Source organism: Loxodonta africana, chromosome 20, assembly GCF_030014295.1.
Source record: "Loxodonta africana isolate mLoxAfr1 chromosome 20, mLoxAfr1.hap2, whole genome shotgun sequence".
Taxonomy (NCBI): Eukaryota; Metazoa; Chordata; class Mammalia; order Proboscidea; family Elephantidae; genus Loxodonta; species Loxodonta africana.
The window spans coordinates 74,599,774-74,621,840 of NC_087361.1; the positions used below are offsets into that span (position 1 = coordinate 74,599,774).

General features: G+C 38.0%; 1 protein-coding gene across 4 annotated transcripts in view; it reads right to left on the bottom strand.

Moving 5' to 3' along the window:
- Positions 1–22,067, bottom strand: part of CAMSAP2 (calmodulin regulated spectrin associated protein family member 2) — a 151,854-nt gene that overhangs the window by 6,432 nt on the left and 123,355 nt on the right. For all 4 annotated transcript variants that reach the window (XM_010590197.3, XM_003410206.3, XM_064273426.1 and 1 more), the window contains 7 exons: positions 16,334–16,427; positions 12,827–12,920; positions 11,776–11,855; positions 11,419–11,488; positions 8,880–11,082; positions 1,516–1,652; positions 813–1,033 (listed from right to left, as the gene is read on the bottom strand). In XM_010590197.3, the coding sequence (XP_010588499.2) occupies positions 813–1,033; positions 1,516–1,652; positions 8,880–11,082; positions 11,419–11,488; positions 11,776–11,855; positions 12,827–12,920; positions 16,334–16,427 (2,899 nt within the window). The remainder of the gene's footprint in view (positions 1–812; positions 1,034–1,515; positions 1,653–8,879; positions 11,083–11,418; positions 11,489–11,775; positions 11,856–12,826; positions 12,921–16,333; positions 16,428–22,067) is intronic.

Below are 22,067 nucleotides of genomic sequence, written 5' to 3' on the forward strand. Positions count from 1 at the left end.
ACTAGAAAAGGCAGAGTTCTATTTAAACAATGTTATATTATTTTTTCCTCAGCTTTAGAATAACTACAGGAATTCTCTAAAATTTTCCATGGCATTTTGTCTTAAAATAAAAATAAAAAAACAAAGATTTTTTTGAGAAGTATGCATGTTGAATTATATATATATATATATACACACACCCATACTCAGTGCCGTCGATACATATACACTCTCAACTGTAACAACAACAACAAAAAAAACACACCAAACCCATTGCCACTGAGTCAATTCTGACTCACAGTGACCCCACAGGACCGAGGAGAACTGCCCCACAGGGTTTCCAAGGAGCAGCTGGGGGAGTCGAGCTGCCAGCCTTTTGGTTAGCAGCTGAATGCTTAACCACTGTGCAACCAGGTTAAGTAATATTTGGATTTTACCATTTCTATCCTAAAGGAGGGTCTCCTGAACTTTTGGTCTTATACTCCTTATTATACTGACATGTTTCGTCTATTTTTCATGCACACAAAATTTCTCATTAAATGTACAAATGTGTGAAGGGTAGTTAGTAATTCAGGGAGATTATATCTGAAAGCAGAGTTCCCTAATAGGTTAGTATTTATATTGGATTTTTAGCATTCACATTTGTTCTACTGAATATATGCATGCACACATAATACACTTAAGTCATTTGCTCATTTTGGTTTTCCAAATTAGAAGCATGCATATTCTCAAATTGTGTATCCAATTTAGCAGATCAAAGCACAATCACGTTAGTAGGACATACCAAGCTGGTGTTTTTTCATGAACAGACTCTTCATAATAAGTGGTGTTACCTGGAGGACCTTTTATTGGTGTTTTGGGGGATTCGATATGATCTCTGTGAATAGATTTTGGGCGCTGTTTTTTTTGTTTTGCTACTTGAGGCCGGGGTTTAATTACTGTATCCATATCTTCCATGAGTTTCAGTTGTTTTCGCCTCATATATTCTTGCCTAATAAATTCTCTGCGCGCTCTCTCGTCTTCTTTCTTTTGACGTTCTTCCTCAGTTTTACGCCTAAGAAACCAAATGGTTAAATTTCTCATTCTGTACACCAGAGACAAAAACACACATTGGAAAGAGTACATATTTGAGGTGAGAAGGGAGACTTATCATATTCCAGCACCCTGGGAAAAATACAGGTCATCTAAAAAGTACTTATTGAGATAATTTAGGTCATTTAAAAAAAGAAAATATATAATCCAGTGAAATTATTTTAAATTCAATATTTCTGGAGAACTTTACTTTGAAGTACCTCAAACTTAGGATCAAAATAGACAATTAGGCAATAACCTTGGGAAAATAAATAAACTTCCAAAAAGCACCAAGAATCTGCATTAATTCATTTGTCTGTAGATACTTCAAATGTCTCTAAAAAAAATCTGTTCCTAAAGACAATTAATGAGAAGCTGCCTCCTGCAGCACAGACCCGTGTTTTCTCAATACGCCTGTGTATCGTCAGTGCCGAGGTCTGGAACCGGCATCACAATTTCCTTTACCTTGTCTCTTCCTTCTTATGCTCCATTTCTGCTTCCAGCTGTTGTTTCCGAAGCTGGGTTTCTTTTTCTCTTCTTAATCGTTTCTCCAACAAAGCTGCCCGTTTCATTGCCATATCATTCTCTGCTTTTTGATCATCCTAAGGGTGAATTTCATTAAAAAAAACAAAACATTTTAGGTAACAATATTCTCATTTTCAGTGATTGGGGTCACATTTAGAGGTAACTCTTACAACTGAAAAACTGAACTATTTATTCATACTTATTCCAACCTGACCAAATATGGACATATTCCACTAATCATTAAGGAAGAACTGAATTAATGTGGCAACAGTTCTGTCAAGCAGCAGAAAACACTTATATTTATTTCATTCCACTATTTGAAAAACCTAAGAAATTTGAAAAGAACCATGAGAAGAAAAAAAGTAGTTTTCCCTTAGTTTTTAAAACTGCATATAAATTATATCTAGAATACATGTTCAACAGCAAAAACTCAGGTAAAATTACCAAAAAATCAGCCACCCAGTTGCACCACATAAATGCAACTACTGCTGATTTTTTTTAAAGGTGAGGCTCTGAAAGCTTGCTTGATAAGTTCTGAACTATCCTGAAGGTTTTTCCTTTGAAGAGGTTTGTCCTTTGATGGGCATAATTACATTCCTCTTCTATGGTACTTTCCCTCTGAGAGCTGGTTCATCATCAGTAGGCCACCTGGGTCTGCCCTAGTTTCTACCTGAATTCTTAGGGACAGCCCCAGTTCTCACAGCGCTTCCAAAATGCTTCAGAACTCAGCAAAGTACAAAACTATGGGACCTGCTTTTTTTTTTTTAATGATTAATTATCAAATACAACTACAAATGCAAGAGCAGCAGCAGGCAAAATAGATAACTGGGACCTCATAAAAATGAAATACTTATGCTTACCGAAAGTCTTTATTAAAAGAATAAAAAGACAACCTACAGACTGGGAAAAAATCTTCGGGAACGACATCTGATAAGGGTCTAATCTCTAAAATACATAGAAAACTTCAGCAACAAAAAGACAAACAACCCAACTTAAAAAATGGACAAAAGACCATCACACCCTGACATTACTGACACTAGTAATAATAATAATAAAAACAAATGGTGGATAGGTTGTGGGGAGACTGGAACACTTTATGCACTGCTGGTGGGAATGTAAAATAGTACAACCACTATGGAAAACAATTTGGCACCTCCTTAAAAAGCTAGAAATAGAAATAACATATGATCCCCAGCAATCCCATCCTAGGAAAAAGAAACAAGAGCCATCACACAAATAGACATATGCACAACCATGTTCACTGCAGCATTATTCACAACAGCAAAATGACAGAAACAACCTAAGTGCCCATCAACAGGATAAACAAATTATGGTACATACACACAATGGAATACTATGCAACAATAAAGAACAATGATGAATCTGTGAAAAATCTCACAACACAGATGAATCTGCATGGCATTAAGCTGAGGGAAATAAGTCAATCACAAAAGGACAAATATTGTATGAGACCACTGTTATAAAAACTCAAGAAAAGTTTTACACACAGAAAAAAACGATCTTTGATGGTTACATGGAGGGGAGGTATCATGGATTGAATTGTGTTCCCCAAAAATATATGTCAACTTGGTTAGGCCATGACTCCCAGCATTATGTGGTTGTCCTCTATTTTGTAATTATAGTTTTATGTTAGAGAGAATTAGGGTGGAATTGTTACACCCTTACCAAGGTCATATCCCTGATCCGATATAAAGGGAGTTTCCCTGGGGTGTGGCCTGCACCACCTTTTATCTCTCAAGAGATAAAAAGGACAGGGAAGTGAGCAGGGAGGGGGGATCTCATACCACCGAGAAAGCAGTTGTGGCAGCAGTGTGTGTCCTTTGGACCGGGGGTTCCTGCATGGAGAAGCCCCTAGTCTGGGGGAAAATTGATGAGAAGGCCAACAGAGAGAGAAAGCCTTCCCCTGGAGCTGATGCCCTGAAATTTAGACTTTTAGCCCACCTTACTGTGAGGAAATAAACTTCTCTCAAAGTGTTAACTTTGGTGAAGAGAAAGACAACATACAATATAAGAGAAGTCAGCACAACTTGACCAAAGCAAAGTCACAGAAGCTTCCTAGACACAGCCAAACACCTTGAGGGGCCAAGTTGTTGAGGCTGCGGGCTGGGGACCATGGTCTCGGGGGGCATCTAGATCGACTGCCATAATACAGTTCATAAAGAAAATATTCTACATCCTCCTTTGGTGAGTGTAGTGTCTGGGGTCTTAAAAGCTTGCGAACAACCATCTAAGATACATCTATTGGTCCCATCCTGTCTGGAGCAAAGAAGAATGAAGAAAACCAAAGGCACACGGAAAATATTAGTCCAAAGGACTAATGGACCACATGAACCACAGCCTCCACCAGCCTGAGCCCAGAAGAACGAGATGGTGCTCAGCTACTATTACCTACTGCTGACAGGGATCACAATAGAGGATCCTGGACACAGCAGGAGACAAATGTAGAACAAAATATAAATTCACTCACTCACACACACACACACACACGTCTGACAGAGACTGGGTGGAGCAACCCCTGAGATTATGGCCCCTGGATACCCTGCTAACTCAGAACTGAAGCCACTCCAGAAATTCACCTTTCAACCAAAGATTAGACAGGCCTATAAAACAAACAGTAACACATGTGAGGAATGCTTTCCTTAGTTCAATCAAGTATACGAGACCAAATGGGCAACACCTGCCCAAAAGCAAACACAAGAAGGCAGGAAGGGACAAGAAAACTGGACAAATGGACATGGAGAACCCAGGGTGGAAAGGGACAGAGGTGGTGCCAACACATTGCAGGGACTGCAAACAATGTCATAAAACAAATGCATAAATTTTTGAATGAGAAACTAATTTGTGTGTAAACTTTCACTTAAAGTACAGTACCAAAAACCCACTGCCGTCGAGTTGATTCCGACTCATAGCGACCCTATAAGGCAGAGTAGAGCTGCCCGATAGACTTTCCAAGGAGTGCCTGGCAGATTTGAACTGCTGACCTCTTGGTTAGCAGCCGTAGCACTTAACCACTACACCACCAGGGTTTCCAAAGTACAATAATATAACCTGTTGCCATCGAGTCGATTCTGACTCATAGCAACCCTATAGGACAGAGTAGAACTGTCCCATAGAGCTTCCAAGGAGTGCCTGGTGGATTCGAACTGCCGACTCTCTAGTTAGCAGCCATAGCACTTAGCCACTATGCCACCAGGGTTTCCATGTACATATATATATATTTATATCTGAAAAAGAAAACGGGCAAAAGACATGAATAGACAGTTTACCAAAGAGGATATTCAAGCAGCCAAGAAACACATGAAAAGATGTTCATGATCTGTCGCCATTAGGGAGATGCTATCAAAACTGCAATGAGATACCATCTTGTTCCTCCTAAAATGGCACACTGATCACAAAAACATAAAACAGCAAATGCTGGCGAGGATGTGGGGAGATAAGAACTCTTATCCACAGATGGTGGGATTGGAAAATGGTGTAACAACTATGGAAAATGGTGTGGCGCTTCCGCTTCAAAAAACTAGAACTACCTTATGATCCGGCACTCCCACTCCTAGGTGTATACCCTAGAGAACAAATAGAAGTGACACAAACAGACATATGCACACCTGTGTCCACTGCAGCACTATTCACAATAGCAAAAGGATGGAAACAACCTAAGTACCCATCAATGACGAATGGATAAGCAAAATGTAGTACATACATACAATGGAATACTATGCAATCATAAAGAATAATGATGAGTTCTCAAACATCTTAAAACGTGGATGAATCTGGAGGACATTATACTAATTGAAATAAGTCAATCACAAAGGAAAAATACTGCATGATCCCACTTTTATAAAAAGACAGAAATAATGTATACATAAAGAAACCAACATTCATTGGTGGTTACCAGGCAGGGGTGGGTGGGAAGAGGGGGGATAACTCATTTAGATAGTAGAAGCTTGCTATTTTTGGTGATGGGAAAGGTAACACTGAATGTGGGTGAGGTGTGCACAGCTTGACCATGTAAATGATTTCACTGAGTACACATACACACACACACACCCCGGATGTTTTTGGTAAATGCTAGAAAACACATAGTTTTGTAACAACAGCCAAAAAAATATGTGTGTGGTTACATATGTACATATGTATGCTTATATACATGCAGCCATATGTATGTGCCTATACATGTCTGTGTGCATGCATGTATGTTCACATATATAATAAAGCACATGGGGACACAGTTACGGATACCTCTTAGATATAACCAAACACTTTGTGGGATTGGAAATCTCGGTGAGAAGTCTTAGGACCACAATCCCATGGGACAACTCTGTCAACTGGCACATTATAGTTCACAAAGTTTATATTCTATATCCTAGGTTGGTAAGTAGCAGCTAGGGTCCTAAAAGCTTGCGAGCGCCCATCTAAGACATAACTATTGGTCCCATCATGGCTGCAGCAAAAGAGAAAGTAGGAACCAAAGACTCAGAGAAGAAACTAGTCTACAGGACTAGCAATCTACATGAACCATGGCCTCATCTACCCTGAGACCAGAAGAACTAGATGGTGCCTGGCTACCACTAATTCCGATCAGGGCCACAATAGATGGATCCTGATAAAAGGGGAGAAAAATGTAGAACAGAATTCAAATTCTTAAAGAGTCCAGACTAACTTACTGGGCCAGTTGAGACTAGAGGACTCCCTGAGACTGTCACCCTGAGATACTCCATAAACCTTGACTTGAAACTACCCTGAGGGAACCTTTTAGCTAAATAACAGATTTGTTCATAAAATAAATACTACCAGTGAGTACTGCGCACCTTTAAAAAATCATCTATATGAGACCAAAGCAAAGATGAAAGGTAAGGGGACTGGGAAACCATATTATTGGAAGAAAAACATCCAGAAGGAAATTAATGAGAACGTTAAAACATTGTGAAAAATGTAACCAATGTCTCTGAAAAATATGTGTAGTAATGGTTAAATGGGAACCTAGCTTGCTCTGTGAACTTTCACCAAAAACACAATAAAATATTATTTAAAAAAGGAATCAGCAAAGCAACAAGCTTTAGAGGTGGTTCGTGGTCTTAATGACTCCTTATAACACTTAATTCTGTAAACACTTCTTGGATGTCAAATCTCCTGGAGAAGAGGTCAAACAAAGTGCTTTGTATAAGAGCCCCGAGAGAGACTAACTCTGAATGGAGAAAGTCAAAGACACCACTCAGCCAATCAAGCGAAATATTCATATACCTAACAAACTATAGATACTTTCCAATTTGCCAGGTACATATAGTGATAAAAAGAATCAGCATCTCTAGGGTCTCACAGTGTAAGAGAAAAAGCAAATCATAAATGGTTGAAGAATCTGGGTCATAGGTACTGCAGTATATTGAGAATACAGCAGACACACAAACCAGTTGCCTTCCAGTCCACTCCGACTCATGGCAACCCCAAGTGTGTCACAGTAGAATGCTGCTCCATAGCATTTTCAATGGCTGAGTTTTTGGAAGTAGATTTCCAGGACTTCCTTATGAGATGCCTCTTGGTAGACTCAAAGAGACAACCTTTTGGTCAGCAACTGAATGCATTAAACATTTGCATCACCCAGAGACTCCTAAACACACAAAGGAGGAAGTATTTAACTTCTTCGTAAGGAATTATGAATGGCTTCAGCAAAGAGGTGAGGCTTGAATTTATTATTTAAAAACAGCTCAAAATAGAAGTTATGGGGGAGAGGCTGGACAGTAGGCTTGGCTTGGACTGTAGAAGTCCGTGGATGCTGTGCTAAGGAGTTTAAGCTTTATTCAGTAAGATTTTTGGATAGGAAGAGATTCAACTGGAGGTGTGCTCCTGGAACAATTACCTCTAGTAGCAGTATGAAGAACAGAGTGGAGTGATCAGAGGCAGGGAACGCAGTGAAGAGCTCTAACCACAGTCCAAGGGATGAGTACTGGGGCAGTGAAGGCAAGGATGGAAATGCAGGTACAGGTGCACTGCCTGTTTCACACTAAAGCTGTCAAGTTTTTTTCTCCCCGTTTTCCTTTCTCTGCAAGGAGCAAGGTCCTCTAACATTAGACACTAAACTTTAATATCTATTAGTGTCTACAAGGGCATTGTATTAAAAAATGGTAGATTTACATGACTAAGAGACAAAACATGACTTACATCCACATTTTTAAAACTGAAAAGGCCCTGAAGGGCAATGACCCTGAAGTCAATTTTAAAATAAGTCACGAATTTCCAACATTAAATCATCAGAAGTAAAACTAGCAAGTGTAATCATTTCAATATTCTTGGGTTACTTTTTCCAGTAGGACTGCTGAGTGCTTCAATTTAAAATCTTAAATGATTAATTGCTGCTGTTTTGTGTTGTCTTTTCAATCTGCATTCCATATTTTGTAGCTATACAGAACCAGAGATTATCTACTTTAGTTCTTTAATTACAAAAAGAAGAATGACTAACACACACATATATTTGTGATTATAAAAATATCATTTTCTATAGGTAACTTGGAAAACAGAAAAATATATGGATGAAAAATCTAGGAGGATGTTTAAAAATATTAGGTTTTCTAGTATCTGTGATAAAATTATAAGATCTTTGCCATCAAGAGGTGATGCTGTTCATTATTTGCGTTAGCCGGCTACAGTATTGTAAAAATATGATGTATCTACTAACAATACTAAAGTTAAAGGTCATATGCTAGACCCTGGTCCAGGGCTTTTAAAGGAATCATTCTGATGACAAGGGTTCAAACTATATATGCTTTAAAAAATGTTTCACCTTTTTAGATCCTGTCTGGTCAGTTTTAAAAAGATTTTTAAAAGACAAAGCATGTGAGATGTTCAAGATTAAAAAAAAAAAAAAGAATCTAAAATATATTTACTGATGAAAATGCTAAGTTAGGAGCTTTTTACAAATCAGCAGTGGACTCACTCTGGAGAGATTTGAGTAGCCTTAATTTTTAAAGGCTTTTGTGAAAGCCAGAAAGAGAGGCAGGGGATTAAAAACAGGGAGTGTATCTAAATATGTACAATGACTTGGACAATAAAAGGATTTATTACAGCTTTGAATCTTCGTCAGAAGGCTGTTCTATGAATCACAGTGTGCTTGAATGATACGACAGTCCACAAACGGGGGTACCAAAATTTCATGTATAATTAATGGCAGACTTGCAACAATATAGATTGCTACTAAGAGAAGCAAGCACGTCCACGCAAACAACAACAACGAAACAAACAAAAAACACCCATCTGATGAAGATACCCAAAACTATGCGGATTAGTATTACCTTAAAAAAGAATCCACAGCATACTTTCTGGTCATCGTCAAATTGTTCTTTATCACTTTCTCCATCATATTTTTCAACTGACACATCGGCCTTTTCAGGGGGTTTCAAATCTGAGAGGGAAACTTCAATTAGATTAACATTTTTAGGAGCTGGTGGTGGGAAAACGGGTTTAGGAGGCGGTTCTGTGGGTTGATTCAGTTGGTCCTCATTTGGTGTTAGACAGACAGTCTCTGTGATGGGCTGTGACAGTACTTCAGACACTGTGGACTCCAAGGGTCTCATCTCCTTTCCTTCTGGATTATGTGCACGCTGTTCCAAAGGCCCCTTGGATTCCAATTCCTCCTTTTTAACTTCCTCTTTAGGTTTGGATTCCTTCAGCTGAGGTTCTCCATCATCTCCAAAACACACAAATGACCTAGTCTGAATAGGAACCTGACTTGGTGAAAACCTCCTTAACCGAGGAAGACTATCAACAGACCGAGGGGGTGTCAAGGTTCGGTTCAGAGGTGTTATTTTTAACTCATTTGGCCTCGGAGTCCTTTGATTCTTAACAGAAAAAGATGTGCTTTTCCTGTTAGAAGACTGTGGAGATGGATGAGGAGGACGAGGGGAGTCTGAGGAGAACGGTACAATGGACGATGACAGGCCTGCCTGCCTGGAAGGTTTAAAATCTCTGATCTGTTTCTGTGGAGAGGGCTGTGGAGGTGAAATCACCCAAGACTGCTGCTCTCTCATCTGCATCAACATTTCCTGCTGAAGTGACAAGCGTTGCATTTCTTGTTGTAGAAAATGCAGAGAAGAATTTAACTTTTCAATGGATCTTGTATATTCTAAAATTTCTCCCTCATTTAAAGTTTCTTCTGAGGGGCTTGCCAGGTTCCACTGTTTCTCAGGATCAACAGGTGTGGTTGGAGACTTCGGCCATTTGGCTTGAGGATTCTCCATGCTTTCTTTGATATCTGCCAGAGACTTACTCCTTTGTCCATTAGCTTTTTGAGGCTCCTTTTCTTTTGCTTGATCAGTATATACCTTCTCATCTTCTGCACCAGCTGCTTCCTCACGCAGAGGGCAAATCCCATCCCCTTTCTTTTTCACTACAGTAAGGAACGCTGTCCTTCCCATTTTCTGCCTCTGTTTAGTAAAAGCAGCTTCCATTTTCTTCTTCTGGGCTTCTATAGCACGCCTTTTTTCTTCTAGTTTCATTCTAAGATGCACCATTTCAGAAGCCAACAGCTGGGTAGTGTCCCTTCCTTGTGGAATGCCTGTTTCTTCTGGAATTTGTGCCCAAGCAACCACATGGGGAATATTAAGTTCAGAACCCTCTGGTGTAGTTTTTTGAGAACTGCTACCACTACTTTTTCCATCAGTGTGATTCAGTTTCCTGAATTTCTGTTCAGCAAAGCTGGTCATTTTAACTCCAGAACTAGAAGAAGCACTGCTGCCTGGCTGAGACTTGGTACTTATTGTACTTGGACAAGGACTCAAAGCTTCTCTGGGGTTGCTGCTTCTCATATCATAATCCTGCAGAAATCTGGATGCGTCATCCATGTCAGAGTCCAAGCTTACAGTATAATCTCTCAAAGAAGAATCCTCATCCATAGTTTCAGGAATATCTTCTGAAGGAACGTGAATTCCAGTGTCTACTTCAGTATTGTCAGTTATAGGACTCAAGGCACCTTTTGTATCAGATATGTTATCAGGGCTAGATTGAGTTAGCTTGATATCTGAATTTAGGATACTCATTTCCTGGCTATGAAGAAAGAAGCCATTAGCAATTTGATCCGGCTGAGGTGTGCAGGGAGATTTTTCAGTATCATGAATTATTTGTAATGCTTCTTCAATGCTTGGTGTTTCGATCTGATTGCCAAACTCATCTAGAAGTACTCTATTTTGTAAAGCTCCATTTGGAAACTTATAATGAATACTCTCATTCGAATGTAGCTCATTTGTATTAAGGGGCACGTAAGATCTGAGGTCAGTGTGACGGTCTATATTAAGTTCTTCTTCAATGCTTTCAGCTTCCTCTTCTCCATTTACTGGTTTGAAGGACAAATTTTTCCTAGTGTGTTTAGATACACGATTGTTGTTCAGATTAAGTCCTTCATTACTAACAGAACGAGTAATTCCTCTGTTTGGAGTCGATTTCTGTACACTATTTTCTTTATCAAAAGAAATATCAAATGAAACTCCGTGCACTGATGATCTGGGAAAAATAAAGAGAAAATCCTTAAATCATCTTAGAGAAGAAATGATTTGTTATGATATCACTGAACAACAATGATTATTTCCCCCATTTCTCATCATCATATTGTCCTTAAGGAAAGTTAAGGCTATCTGGCAACTTTTAAAATTTAGCCCACTGGACTTCTCAAATATCATGTGTCTATGCAGCCTGTTTCAAATTTAGGTACTAAATAAAAGTCTAGAATAGACAATTTGGTTAACAACATTAAAAAAGACAGGCATGGCAGGCTGAGAAGCACTAAAGTCAGCACTTCTTGATAAAGTGAACATGCCAAAAACAACTCCCTTTGCTTACCTTTTCTCTTTGGGCCATGTCCCTATGAAGCCATCAACATAAGACATAGAGGAAGACCTTCTAATTCCTCCTTCACATACAAAAAAGAAAAAGTCATTGGAATTTTGTAAAAATTTTTAACTTACAGCAATTTAACATGTCACATACTTGAGAATTTGTTGATAGTACTAAAATGTAAGTAAGTACATTTGGGGAATTATACATTATCTTATTAAGAAAAGCAAGCACAGAGAAACAATCAACTTTTTAGCGTGTATGTAACACCTACTTTTGAGAAAAAAGATGGGATATTTTTGTTTATCATTTCCCAGTTAACTATTTAAAAAGCACTTTCCTAGACTTCTTAAAATACACTACCTGAGGCTGAAGAATGAGCTTGGGAACGGAAATGTCTAGAAGGCAAATGAAGAGACTGTGTCAATGTAGCTCCCTCCTCACTGCAATGTAAAATGAATGAAAAATTTATATTTTATCCCTTAAATATAAATTTTATACAAAATGGCTGAAGTTATAAATAATATTATCACCTCCAACCTTCCACTCTAAACAACAAAAAAAATTAAGTAAACATTACATATTGTTGAAACCAAAGAATGGCTGTGATCATAATATGCATTTTTATATATATTATGCCTTTTAGCTGAAGAGCTTAAAGTATTTTCACATATATCAAAATGTCTTTTTAAGATACAATGTATTATCTTCATTTTACAAATAGAAAAACAGATATAAAGAAGTTAAATGAGACACATCAATTTAAAATATTTTGGTCTAATCTGTGTCTCTAAAAAACAGGTGTAATAAAGCCTGGTAGCCTCCCTGCTCACAGACCCGTGTCTGCACATCTCTCATGTTACAACAAGAGTAATACAGCCAGCTTCACTCTGAAGACTTCGGTGCCTCTAAAGATACAAGGCTTTCCTGTTATTTCTTTGTTAATTCCACCCTATTCCAATTAATGTAGGGGACTGGATGGTCTATCAAATTATAATGACATTTGGCCTGAATCAAGCTATCTTCTCTTTATTTTTCTAAGTTTTAAGTCTGCCCACACCCAGCACTGTAGTCAGACAAAGAAATTTATTCTGTCCTATAGGGTCACTATGAGTTGGAATCGACTCGACGGCAATGGGTTTAGTGTTTTTTTGGTTTTATTTGGACCGTAGGATATATTCTCCCAATTTTACTACGGTTCATAAAAGCCTGTTTATGAAATATTCATTTCAGTATAATTTTCAATTACATTTAAGTTATAACAGGCATTAAGAGGGTAATCTAATTAAAATCAATTTAGTTGAAATTCCAAATGAAATAAAACACCCTTATTTAATGTAATAAAAAAAATTTATTTTGATTTCATTAGTGAACAGAATGGAAATAGTGAAAATGAAGTCATTCTGGAATCTACCTTGAACTGAAGTCAGAACTACATGAACTATCCAGGACATTCCTTTTGGCAGCATTCAAGACAGGAACTGAAGGCGTATCTCTTGCAGGTTCAGCTAGGATAAAAGACGAAATCTCAAAATTACATGTTTAGCGTGTTTCCAACATTATTTCAAGAATTCTGGACCATAAATAAATGTTTAAAATTTAATCACAAAATCTTGCACTACTTATAGAAAAATCATAGCATATTAGAAGTTATCATCTTAAATACTTTCAACAGGTCAAATTTTCTTTAAACTCTTCCTGAAGTATTCTGGCTTAAAAAGAAAAAACTGTTCTATTAAGGCTACAGAGGTGTAGCGACTGTTGCGAGGGTACAGGGGAGGCACCTGCCCCACCGTGCAAGTCCAAAGGGGCACCAGTGGCGTCACTAGGGGGTACAGATCAAACCAGGTGACACGGTCAGAAGGGCCGATACAAAATGGACAGGCGGTAAGTCCAAGACCGAACTATGAAGGACCTGAGCTGCTCCAGAAAGCCTGTGCCCGTTTCAGCCATGTTTTGATACTGCCCTCTGCTGCTGTGGCTTCTCAGTGTCTGCTGGGATGATTCACCAGCCTGGAACTGCCACTCGGGCTGCTGCCAATGCTCAGGCACTCCATCAGCCTGCCCACCACCCAGGATGGGGTGCAGCGGGAAATCGTGCCTGGGCAGTGGGCGTGCTCAGCTTCTCCTTTTTGTCCCTGCTATCTTTATCTAGTATCTATTCATCCCGAAATTTGGGTGGAGGGAGGTGCAATTTAGAGACTAACCCTGGGCGCTCAAAGCGCATTGGGGAAGGCACAACTTAAGAGATTGCTCCTGGGCCCTCGTTACCCTTGCTAAACCCCTGTAAGGCCACCATATTTTTTAGAAGGTGCACATTATTTGCATAAAAATATAGTAATTGGGGAAAAAAAGGTATAAAATAGATTTAAAACAAAAATCTGATTGTTTCACTTTGCTAAAGCTTTCATAGAACTTCAATTACATACGATTATCTTTGACATCTGACTTTCCTTAATTGCCTTAGAGAAGGATTACAACTTCTTTGTAGGTATTCTTGTTATAGAATGGCTCAATAGTTGGAATCTGCCATAAGCAGCTTAGAAATAACAGAACAGATTACATACTCATTAGCACATATTTCACAGAATTTTGCCTGAGATGCAATAGGCTGCCTGAAGTAAGCTCCTTTTATTCACGAGAATATGTCGCCTCCCCCTTGGTTACAGATTTTTTTCCTCCCTCTTGAACGCTTTTTTTTTTTTTAAATAATTTTTATTGAGCTTTAAGCGAACATTTACAAATCAAGTCAGTCTGTCACATACAAGCTTATATACACCTTACTCCATACTGCCACTTACTCTCCCTCTAATGAGTCAGCCAGCTCCCTCCTTCCAGTCTCTCCTTTCGTGACAATTTTGCCAGTTTCTAACCCTCTCTACCCTCCTATCTCCCCTCCAGACAGGAGATGCCAACACAGTCTCAAGTGTCCACCTAAGTAGCTCACTCTTCGTCAGCTTCTCTCTCCAACCCATTGTCCAGTCCCTTCCATGTCTGATGAGTTGTCTTTGGGAATGGCTCCTGTCCTGGGCCAACAGAAGGTTTGGGGACCATGACCACCAGGATTCCTCTAGTCTCAGTCAGACCATTAAGTCTGGTCTTTTTATGAGAATTTGGGGTCTGCATCCCACTGATCTCCTGCTTCCTCAGGGGTTCTCTGTTGTGCTCCCTGTCAGGGCAGTCATCAATTGTGGCTGGGCACCATCTAGTTCTTTTGGTCTCAGGATGAGGTAAGTCTCTGGTTCATGTGCCCCTTTCTGTCTCTTGGGCTCATAGTTATCGTGTGACCTTGGTATTCTTCATTTTCCTTTGATCCAGGTGGGTTGAGACCAATTGATGCATCTTAGATGGCCGCTTGTTAGCATTTAAGACCCCAGACGCCACACTTCAAAGTGGGATGCAGAATGTTTTCATAATAGAATTTATTTTGCTAATTGACTTAGAAGTCCCCTTAAGCCATAGTCCCCAAACCCCTGCCCTTGCTCCGCTGACCTTTGAAGCATTCAGTTTATCCCGGAAACTTCTTTGCTTTTGGTCCAGTCCAGCTGAACTGACCTTCCGTGTATTGAGTATTGTCCTTCCCTTCACCTAAGGTAGTTCTTATCTACTAACTAATCAGTAAATAACCCTCTCCCACCCTCCCTCCCTCCCCGCCTCATAACCACAAAAGTATGTGTTGAACGCTTTACTTTTTTGGATAGAGTGGGGAGTGAGGGCAGTGGTTAGAACATCAAAATTTGGAGCTAAAGAGAGCAGCTAAAGTAGTTGGGATGCACAGCAGTATGTTTTGTGTTGGCTGGGACAGCCACTGATGGCAGAAAGAACTGGTCCCATAGTGATGCTGGAAGAAAGTTCTTTAGTGGGGCTGAACCTTACAATTCAGGGTCATTTTTTTTTTCCCGTAAAAATAAGCATCTAGTTTTACAATGGAAGCCCAATGGAAAATTTGTTTTGCTATACAAACACTGCTTTAGAGAAAATTCAGGAAGATTATTTGTTCTTTATATCTAGAGATTTTTTATAGTGGCCCCTTTATTTTTCCACAGACGAAAGGTCTGGGAATCTACTTCTGTAAAGATCCCAGCAAAGAAAACCCTATAGAGCAATTCTACTGTTTAAGACATGAGGTTGCCATGAGTCGGGGTCAACTTGACCTCAATGGATTTTATTTCTAATTACTTTTATTCTCACTTTATATATTATACACACACACACACATATGTGTATATATGCATGTATGTATATATATATAAATAAAACATTTTATGGTTTAATGGCAAATTCAACTTATAGGTTAAAAACCAAGCCATGATTTGAGGGGATTATGTTAAAAACTCAGAATCTGATAGGGAATAAAAGTTACGGATAAAGGTGAAAGATCCAAAGACAAAAAAGTGGGTAAAAAAGCTAAAAACTCCACATCACAAATAGTCAAAGCTACAAGTCCCACATCATAAAGCTTCAATTCAGAGCCACTGTCTCCGTTTTCTTTTTTCTTTCCTAACCATCATAATCATCTGTCTCTCACAGAGAATTTAGTGGTTTTAAATATTAAAATATTCAGAATCAAGGAATACTTGAAATCGGAATCAATGATAGTCTTTCCTCTAAAATAACCAGGTGAAGTTATTCGATTTTGTTTATAGGAACACTTAAAATGAAAAAGATTATTATCAAATCACCTATAAGAGACCAAATGGTCAACAATTACTTTAAAACAAAGATGAGAATGTAATGGTACAGGGAAACTAGATTAATGGAAATAGAACAACCAGAAAAGAAACAGCAAGAATGTTCACACATTGTGAGAACATAACCAATATCACCAAACAACTTGTGCAGAAACTGTTGCATAGCAACCTAAACTGCTGTGTAAACCTTCACTGAAACACAATATTAAACATTTGTTTTGATTGATTACCTCCTTGTGGACGAACGACGCGAGGCTGTACAAACGATGGCCTCACAACTTGGAACCACCAGAAGAGCTCTGCCATGAACACCAAATAATTACTCTACACAGGAAAGTGAAGAAAATTAAAAGAAAACCTAAATTAGGTAAAACTTGACCAAAAATTAATGATAAATAGAATTTTATTCTTTTTTACATATAAAGGAAACCCCGGTGGCGTGGTGGTGAAGCGCTACGGCTGCTAACCAAAAGGTTGGCAGTTCGGATCCGCCAGGCGCTCCTTGGAAACTCTATGGGGCAGTTCTACTCTGGCCTATGGGGCGCTACGAGATGGAATCAACTCGACGGCAGTGGGTTTTTTTTTTTTTGGTTACATATAAAACGTAGGTTTAAACGTCATTCATTTATATCAACTATAGTATATCAACTATAGACTATTAAACCTGGGGTAGAACATTAGAGCTTGTAGGTAAAATAATTATTATAAATTATTAAATATTATAGCAACTATTATAACAATCTCTTTGTTGATTTGTTGTATAGTTCCAGAATGGTGATATAATTTATCTGGCAGGTATTAACACCTCTAACTGGTAGTACTTTGAGATAATAAATAAGAAGCTTTTCTTCCAAAGTAAATACCAACAATTTAAAAAGCTCTTCAAAAGCCTTTGACACTCTGAAGAATTGTTACTTAAAAAAAATTATTAAGCTTTACCCAGGTCCCTAGAAATTTCTCCAAAACATAATTAGGTGTACAGTTAGAAATTATTATATTTATGTGCTTGATATAGTGTTAAATGCAACAGTAACCCAGGCTATAAATAACACAAAGACTCTAGATTACTATGGCTGATTCTTTATTTTTAAATGTAAAGATATTATTTATACAATTTAATGTGTACACTTAATTTTAAAAAGTTATTAGTGAGAATAAGTCAACAATGTCATTTACTTTTTATTATTTATATTTGAAAATGCAAAAAATTTTTTAAATGACTTAAAATTACAAGAAAGTTTTAAGAGGATCCTCAAAAGCACATTTCTGCTTCATGCCTGTATTTTAAAATGCATACATAATAAAATCTGTGAACATGAATTATTTTAATTTTAGGCATTTGATAAGTTTTAAAAAAATATAGTACCATACAAAACCTACTTTTGTAATTACTTAAAATAATATCATGTCTTAAATTCTGGGTTTTTTATATCTAGTAAAATTGTTATTAAAAAATTTATTAATATTTGATGAGTGAAGTCATATTTCATATTAAATTTCAGTTTTCAAAATTATCATTAGAAATATGGTACCTTCTAATGGCTTGCTTTGTTCTTCCTACCTGCTAATCAGGAATAATCCTCAAGGCTCCATACATTCGCCCTTAGAGAGTTCATCCACTCTCTTGGCTTTAGTTTCTGTCATACTTAAGCTTTCATATATTCATCTCTTGCCTGATAGTTCCAGAATTAAGGGTGACTTCTTTTTCTAGGTTTCTGTCTTGAGCAACTGACAGTGCCACTGACTCAGATGGAGAAATTGAGAGAATCAGGCTACCAGGGGGTGGTATAAGGAATCATGAGTTACAGCTCTGAGGTGTTCATTAGACATTTAAGTGGACGTGTCACGTAGGTAGTTGAGTATGAGTCTGGAGTGTTATAGAGGACAGAATTTGGTTGGCTTCCTACTTTACTTTCAGCATTTGTTTTTAAACATTCAATATATTCAAACATCTACTACAAATACTACTTTAAGAAGTCATTAAAATGTTTTTTTTTTTTTTTTAAAGAAATGATAATGCTTATAATCCCTAAGGCTGTGTGATGGGTTTCATTCCCATTTCCCTTCTCAGAAACTTTATGTTCTTAATTATATTTCTTTCTCCTATATATTACCCTGCTCCTCCCAGCTGAATCCTTCCTACTTGACTTTTAAACATGTTCAAATCTGTCCCATTAAAAATAAAACATTCATTCAATAACTCGTCATTCTCTGGATCCTCCCCACCTCCAGCTCTTTACCCCTTTGCAAACTTCTCTAAAATAACAACCTCTGTTTCATCCCTCCCTACTCACTGATCCACTCCAGTCTGGCACAGGGCTGCATCATTCCTCCAAAACAGCATTTGCTAAAGTCACCAATGACATATATGTCGCTATATCAAACTGAGATTTTTCAGTCTTTGCCTTACTTGACCTCTCAGTAGCATGCAATGCTTGTGACCGCTTCCCTCTGAAACACTGCCATCCATGTCCCTCTGCTACCAAATGACTCCTGACTCACTGACTGTACGTATATCTGCAGTGGCCTACAGAGCATTTTCTCCGGGATATCTCAAGAGTACCTCAAAGGCATTATATCTAAAACTGAGCCAGTGATTTTCTCTCCAAATCTGGTTTTACTCCGGTCCTATCTCACAGAATGGCACCATTATCCTCGTGTGCACACCAGAAACTTGTGAATCATCTTTGATACCTCCAATTTCTCTTCTCATAACAAATTCATCAACAAAGCCTACAGACTTTGCATCCTAAATCTCTCTGGAATTCACCGACTCTTCTCCATCCTCATCATAACTACTCTGATTGAAACTCTTTTCATCTCTTTGGAATACTGTTTCTCTGGCTTATTAAGAACAAACTTTTCAAAATGTAACACATCCTCCTTTCCATTGCTCTTAGGATAAAGGGGAAACTTACTATAGGGTCACTGTGTCAGAAACGACTCAACAGCAATGGGTTTTTTTTTTTTTTTTTCGTTTTTACTGTATGGTCACTATGAGTAGGAAGCGACTCGACAGCACTGGGTTTGGTTGGTTTTTATAAGAGGCTACTTGATTGGGTCTCTTTTTCTCTCTCTAGCTTCATCTAACACCACATTCTCCCTGGTTACCTGTCTTACTCCCCAGACTATAAGGTCAGTAAGGGCAGAATTTATGCTCATGATTTTATCTTCGGTGTTCAAAACAGTGCCTGGCACACAGTAGATGCTCAATAAATATTTACTGACTGAATGGATATATGCGTAACAAAAAAGGCCAGTAGGTAAAATATCAAAGCATTCATAGGCAATACCTCTGGGTAGACTACTAGTGATTTATATTTTTCTTTATACTTCCCTTCGTAGTATACTTTCTAAAGCCAAAGTATAAAATTATTTTTGAAGTATTGGTGCTGGGTTGCACTCTATTAGTACAGTTAAATGAAAGCTGCCTGTAGCTTTTGGATAAACATACTGTTTAAGTGCTCCACAATTGTCCACTTACAGGAAATGAATAAATATTTTAAAGATCTTGGTAAGATAATCATCCTAATGACATAATTGCACTGTATTTCGTCACAAGATGGGGGTAAAGTAAAAAATTATTTTCTCAGTGTAACTATAGCTCATGAAGATTCTTTCTTTCTGAATATGATGATTAAAATAAAAATAAGCCTGTCACCGTATTCCAGGAATGATACCAAATTAATTTTATCTAAAAGTTTCTTCCTTCCTTCTTTTAGTTAATATGATCATCCAGCTATACACTGTAAAAAATGTAGACAATATAAAAGAACACAGACTATAAAAATTAAAGGATGCTTTAACCTTTTCCCTTAAATCCTAATACCCAACTCAGAAAAGCCACTTTTAACAGTTTTGTGTATCTTCCCATAGACCCTTTTTCTGTGCTTCTATGTACACGTACAACTTTTCGTATACATAGAAAAGAGATTTTTAATAAAAAGTATATAAATTGCATCATGCTATACATAATGTTTGCTACCTGCTTTCTTGATTTAATAATGTCTTGGAGAGCTTTCTGTGTCTATAAAAATCTCTCTACCTCCTTCCTTTAAATAGCTGGACTGAATTACGAAACATTTTAACTATGCCCCATTAAGATAAATTAGGAAACCCTGGTGGCGTAGCGGTTAAGTGCTATGGGTGCTAACCAAGAGGTCGTCAATTTGAATCCGCCAGGCGCCCCTTGGAAACTCTATGGGGCAGTTCTACTCTGTCCTATAGGGTCGGTATGAGTTGGAATCGACTCGACGGCAGTGGGTTAAGATAAATTGTTTCCATCATTTCATCATCATGAACAATCCTTACCCATGTTTTCCGGACACTTTAAACGTAATTAATGTCAAACTGCCCTCTAAAAAGACCTTGCCAGTTTATATTTCCACGAAGAAGGGAAGACAATGCTCATTGCCTACACAGACAGTTGTTATTAAAGTTAACAAGCTGACAAAGTGACAACAAGGTACCTGGTAATGTCTTGAAGACTTGGTGTCTTAGGATAGTCACTTGAAGTCAAAGCTGTGGTTCTAATAATTTAGCAAAAACTACAGAAAATAACCAAAGAAAATTTCTTTATATCTGGATCATGCCTAAACTAAACTGACCTAAACATTAAAAACCAAACCCACTGCCACTGAGTCGATTCTGACTCATAGCGACCCTATAGGACAGAGTAGAACTGCCCCATAGAGTTTCCAAGGAGCAATCTAAACATCAGGGGCTATATATTATTTCCTGGGAGCTAGACATGTGATTGATCTTATGTCTCATTGTATTCAGTGAGATGATTATGTTCTCTGAGATGATAGAACACCGAAAAAAAAAAAAAACACCAAAAAACAAAAAAATAAACTCTGCCCTTGAGTCGATTCTGACTTATAGCTACCCTATTAGTATTTAAATTTTTTAACAGGCATGTGCCAGAAAAGTCATTAGCAAGATATATATGGAAATATTTCCTAACTTCAATTTTGATAAAAGCGAAAACAGAAGGAACTTTTACCAGTGAAAAGAGAAATCTTTCTGTACTGTTCATGGGAAAATATTTCCAAATGGTTTGGTGGGAGGTAGATCCTATTTTCCATCAATGAAAGTAGTAAATTACATTAGAAATGCCTTTACCATTGACTCTACCTTCCGCCCTCTGGAAATCCAGAGGCAGGCAAAGGAAAAAGTGATAGTTACATAAGAACAGAAATTAGAACAATCACAAGGCACTAGCATTAGTGTGAAAGGGGACCATAGCAGTTTCCATGAACGCTGGCATTGGAGATAAGATCAGGACTAATATAAAGTGTTCCTCTCAGCCGATTTAGGGGAAAAAAAAAATCCATTAGAAGTTCATTTATTCCTAAAACCTTGAAACAGAGATGGTAAACTTTAGGCAAGTATGTAAGAGACATAAAGGACTGTTGTAGTTGTGAGCCACTGGAAGCATAAAATTCTAACCTGCAGCTCAGAAGTAAATATGCTTGAGACACACGTGTTTGTCTTCCCCACTAGAAAGTAAGTCCCAAGAGGACAGGTATCTGTCTGCTTTGTTCGCTGATTTACCTCAATCACCTAGAACACTGCTAGGTTCTCAATAAATATGTCTTTAAAGAATGGCAGCAAGCAATGCTTAAAGCTTACAGGCAGTGTATGGTATTCTAAAGTAAAGGACCAGACCTTTTTAAAAGGCAATCCTTCCCACTTTTAATATTTCCTTCACTCTTTTCCATTCTAGGTTTTGTTGGGGTTATCTCAAGTTCTGGGGCCCGAAGGGTTCCTTCCTGCCATATTCCAGTCCTACTGAATGCCGAAAGTGACTGGTGCCTCTTTTATGCTCTCACATATACTGGGTTCACATGTCTATTACAGCATCGTACCGTCATTATTTGCTTATAGATAGGTGTCCCCTGCTAACTGTCGAGATCTTTTGGGAATGTAAGTACTGTTAGCACAGGGTTTTTTGTCTGTTTG